Source organism: Bidens hawaiensis, unplaced genomic scaffold, assembly GCF_021521415.1.
Source record: "Bidens hawaiensis isolate Kalapana, Puna unplaced genomic scaffold, B.hawaiensis_p1.1 tig00025770_1, whole genome shotgun sequence".
Taxonomy (NCBI): Eukaryota; Viridiplantae; Streptophyta; class Magnoliopsida; order Asterales; family Asteraceae; genus Bidens; species Bidens hawaiensis.
This window is the reverse complement of record NW_027494124.1, coordinates 196344-201027: the sequence shown is the minus strand read 5'-3', so window position 1 is coordinate 201027 and position 4684 is coordinate 196344. Positions and strand designations below refer to the sequence as shown.

The 4684-nt window shown below is 40.7% G+C and overlaps 1 protein-coding gene across 1 annotated transcript; it reads left to right on the top strand.

The window, feature by feature from the left end:
• The first annotated feature begins 1150 nt into the window (after positions 1–1150).
• LOC143572213 (uncharacterized) lies at positions 1151–4684 on the top strand. The gene is made up of 7 exons (XM_077057432.1): positions 1151–1842; positions 1900–2149; positions 2269–2633; positions 2730–2829; positions 3818–4006; positions 4118–4215; positions 4330–4684. The coding sequence occupies exons 1-7, from the start codon at positions 1151–1153 to the stop codon at positions 4682–4684; spliced, it is 2049 nt and encodes a 682-aa protein (XP_076913547.1).

Here is a 4684-nt window from a genome sequence, read left to right as displayed (position 1 = left end):
ACTCGGTTCGTGAAGTGGGTCAGCCCATGATTGAATGGCTTATCTCTTGGCACGACAGTCAATAAATACCGGGTTGTCGACTTGAGGACAAGTCATTTTACCCGGCGGGATGTATTGATACAAACCCTTCTTAAGCTAAACGGTCCTAGGGAGACAAATGGGTGAGGACAATGAACAGTCTAAGTAATCGCAAAAATTATTATGAAATTGTGTCTATTTATAGGATCTTGTTTTAGGTTCTACGATATGCATGTTTTATATATTAAAAATATTGGGGTTTTTAACCTTGTATTTGGAGAATTGCCATCTCGAATCGGCTAACCGGAGACTAGCCCATCTCGAATCGGGTCAACTATCATTGTTCTTGTTTATTTTAATCAATCTAATTTCGGGGTTCTATCATAGTTAAAGACCTTTTCCCAAAATTGGGAGTGCTTTTGATATGTTCCTTGAACATAAACAAGGCTACAATTTAGCCATGCGAGAGAGCCTTCTTTAGTGCTAAAGTTTGCACCCCTTGAATTTTTCTTAAAGGTCTCCGGTGAGGTTTCGTCACCAGAAGTGGGAATGAGTTGATGATCTTGGCTTAAAAGGTTATTAAAGTACATACCTTGCTCTTGTGTATACATGCTTTGTGAATCCATACTCTGTGAATCCACACGAGGAAAGGGGTTTACGATGCCACTAACTGCCAAAAAAGATGAAAACTATAATTAACATATAAAATGGCCTTAAAGAACCGAAATATATTAGCATTCGGTGTAGCAAATGAACAACCAAAAGTATATTGTGACAATAATCATATGCACTTTTTTAGTATAACGGTTTTAGAAAGCTTTATGCATTTCAAAACATTTCGGATGACTTGTAGCTTGTTTCAAAACATATATTATTATGAAATACAATAATGTTAGATTTTTAAAGTTAACATAACTGTTAGAAAACTCATATTTCAAAAAGAGGACAAGACTTATGGAGTTATGGTATACCTGAAACCCGACGGGTAAATACCCTATGAAAACCGGACGGGTTTGGGCCGGGTTTGAGACAAGGTTTTATAATCGGGTATCAGCCAAATAACGATCCTCTCCAGTTAAACCCTAATTTCTTCTTCTTCTTCTTCTTCTTCTTCTTCTTCTTCACCCTCACCATGGCCGACAAACTCACCAGCTCCATTATGCACCAAATCACCATCAAATTAACGTCCACAAACTACCTTCTTTGGAGTAATCATATACTCCCCATATTCACTCTCCAAAAACTGAATGGTCATATTGATGGTACCACTGTTTCGCCGCTGGAAACTGTTATTGCCGACGGTAAGGTTGTTGCTAATCCCGATTTTATTTCTTGGTTTGAAGACGACCAGCGGGTTGTCATCCTCCTCAACTCTTCTCTCACAGAGGAGGCAGCCGCTGAGGTCTTGGGTATTTCCGGCGCTCGCGGTAAATGGTTAGCCTTGGAAGCCGCCTACAGCAACTCCTCAATCGAACGCATGTATTCTCTTCGTGACAGTCTTCGACAACTATCGAAAGGTAACTCTACAGTCTTCGATTACAGCCGGAAATTCAAATCCGTCTGTGACCAACTAGCTGCTATTGGACATCCGGTCCTAGACATGGATAAAATACATTGGTTTTTGTGTGGCCTTGGTGTTTCTTTTGAAAGCTTCTCTATTTTGGTTCGCAACACCAGGCCGCCACCATCGTTTCGGGATCTCGTGACTCAAGCAGAGAGTCATGAACTGTTCATGCAAACCCTCCATGGCAACCACACACCACAAGCTGCTTTTCATGCACAACAATCTTCTTCCTCAAACTATCGAAGTGGTCACGGTGGCCGGTCATCTTCTTTCTGAGGTAATAATTCCCGTGGGGGTCATCATTCTGGTCGGGGCAGGTCAAATGCCAAATTCTCACCGAAATGTCAATTATGTAAAACCTATGGTCATTCGGCTCCGTCATGTCCGGAGTTTTCCAAGTTTGCAAGAAATAATAATTCCGAAAACATGGCCAATGAATCTCTCGCACGGGCGTTTCATGCTCAATGCCATGTTAATACCAACACCCCGGATTGGAATGTTGATTCAAGTGCAACGGCTCATATGACTTCGGATTTGGATGGCTTAATCAATCCACTCCTTATCAAGGTAATTCTCGTGTTATTTTTGGGAATGGTAAAACTCTCCCTATTACGCACACAGGTACATATAATATTTCGGATTCTCTTAATTTGAAAGATGTGCTTGTTATTCCCAATCTTACAAAGAAGTTATTATCTGTGAGCAAGTTAACATCTGATTATTCGGTTGATTTCCTTTTATCTCAACAGTTCTTTCATATTCAGGATCGGAAAACAAAAAGGGTTCTTGCTAAAGGAAGGTGTGAGAATGGCCTTTACATGCTTAAGGAAGTTCCTCAAGCTTTAGTTGCTACAATTTCAAGACAAGCCTCTTTTGAATTATGGCATGCTCGTTTGGGTCATGTTGCTTTTGATACTATTTCTCTTTTAAATAAGTTGGGGGCGCTATATGTTTCTTCGGTTTTGCCCAAACCAAACATTTGTCATTCATTTCAACTTGCAAAAGGACAAAGATTATCTTTTGATATTAATTTGAAACGGTCTTTGATTCCGTTAGATCTAGTGCATTGTAATTTGTGGGGTCCATCACCTATTATTTCTAAAGATGGTTATCGATGTTATATTGTTTTTATTGATGACTATTCCAGGTTCACGTGGTTTTACCCGCTTAAAACCAAAACGGCCTTTTATACGGTCCTACCTGCTTTTATTAATCTTGTCCAAAATCAGTGTGACAGAAAGATAAAGGTATTTCAAAGCGATGGAGGCACGGAATTTGTCAACCATACTGTTAGCAAATTTTTGAAGAAAATGGCACGTTTCATCGTTATTCGTGTCCGTATACGCCACAACAAAATGGCCGGGCGGAACGTAAACACAGACACATTGTTGAGACCGGGCTAGCTATGTTATTTAATGGTTATGTTCCACCCTATTATTGGGTCGAGGCATTCTCTTCCACCACTTATATTATTAATCGGTTGCCAACACCGACTTTGGAAAATAAATCTCCTTTGCAAGTTTTATTTTCCCAAGATCCACAATATGCGAACTTTCGTTCATTTGGTTGTCAAGTTTTTCCTTACTTGAGAGATTACTCTAAGCACAAACTTGAACCAAGAAGCATTCCATGTGTCTTCATCGGGTATAGCTCGCAATACAAAGGCTATCGTTGTCTTGATCCGGCTACATCGCGCATCTATGTCACCCGCCATGCTCGGTTCAATAAGCAAAATTTTCTATTTAATGGTGCTCCTAATATTAGCAGCTTATATGAACTTGATATTACAACTTTTTTGGAAGACTTTAAAGGCTCAACATTCTACAACCCAAACCACCTACTCCAAGATCCAATTCTAAACCTATTGCTACAACACCATGCCCATGTGACACCAATTTTTTCAACCATACTCCTCCCACTATACCAACTCCAGACCAACCTCATCTTAATGTTGAAACTCACGACCGATCTACTTCAAATCCAATCCTGGACTCATCTCTTCCTACCCTACCCACGGCCCAACCCACACCAACTCACACCCAACCGATATCACCTTCCACATCCTCACCTGTAGCCGAAACCCAACAAACCACATTAGAAATTCCTACTACTTCCACCCATTCAATGACCACTAGATCCAAATCTGGAATTTTTAAACCAAAACATATAGCCGACTTTGCCTCCTTTACTCACCATCCCTTACATGTAGCCTTGTCTTCCATTGTTGAGCCACAGGGTGTCAAAAGCGCTGCTAAAGATCCGAAGTGGTTAGCCGCTATGTATGAAGAATTAGACGCTCTACACAACAATCAAACATGGACTTTGGTCCCGCGACCTCCCGCGTCAAATGTTGTTGGGTCAAAATGGGTCTATCGTGTTAAGTACCATTCGGATGGGTCTATTGAGCGTTACAAAGCTCGTCTGGTAGCTCAATGATTTACTCAAATACCGGGTCTCGATTACTCCCATACATTTAGCCCGGTCATTAAAGCGTCCACTGTTCGTATTGTGCTTTCGCTAGCGGTTTTAAATCAGTGGAAATTGGATCAGCTTGACGTAAAAAATGCCTTTTTGAATGGTAATCTGAATGAGACTGTGTTCATGGAGCAACCACCTGGCTTTATCAATCCCAAGTACCCGGATCATGTGTGCAAACTTTCAAAAGCCTTATATGGCCTAAAACAAGCCCCTCGAGCTTGGTTTCAACGCTTGAGCTCCTTTCTTATTTCTTATGGCTTTGTTTGTAGCCGTGCTGACACGTCATTATTTGTCTTTAAAAAGGCCGATTGCACTATCTACCTTTTAGTTTATGTGGATGATCTTATCCTTACGGGTAACGATGAAAGAATTATTGGCTCGTTTATCTCGCGGCTTAATAATGAATTTGCCATAAAAGATCTTGGCGATCTAAATTACTTTCTCGGTCTCGAGGTGGCCTACACGGATGAAGGTATCTTTTTAACACAATCTAAATATGCATCTGACATTTTAAAGCGGGCTAATCTTTATGACTCCAAGCCGGTTAGCACTCCATTGGCACCTCATGAAAGCTTTGTTACGACCGGTGAGCTTATACGGATCCCACTTTTTATCAGTCTTTAG

Excerpts from the sequence above, each read along its gene's own strand:
- LOC143572213 (XM_077057432.1), top strand. The coding sequence starts at position 1,151 with ATGGCCGACAAACTCACCAGCTCCATTATGCACCAAATCACCATCAAA. Across the intron at positions 2,634-2,729 it reads TTGAAACGGTCTTTGATTCC|GTTCACGTGGTTTTACCCGC; the intron begins GTTAGATCTAGT and ends TGACTATTCCAG. Across the intron at positions 4,216-4,329 it reads CCTGGCTTTATCAATCCCAA|CCGTGCTGACACGTCATTAT; the intron begins GTACCCGGATCA and ends CTTTGTTTGTAG.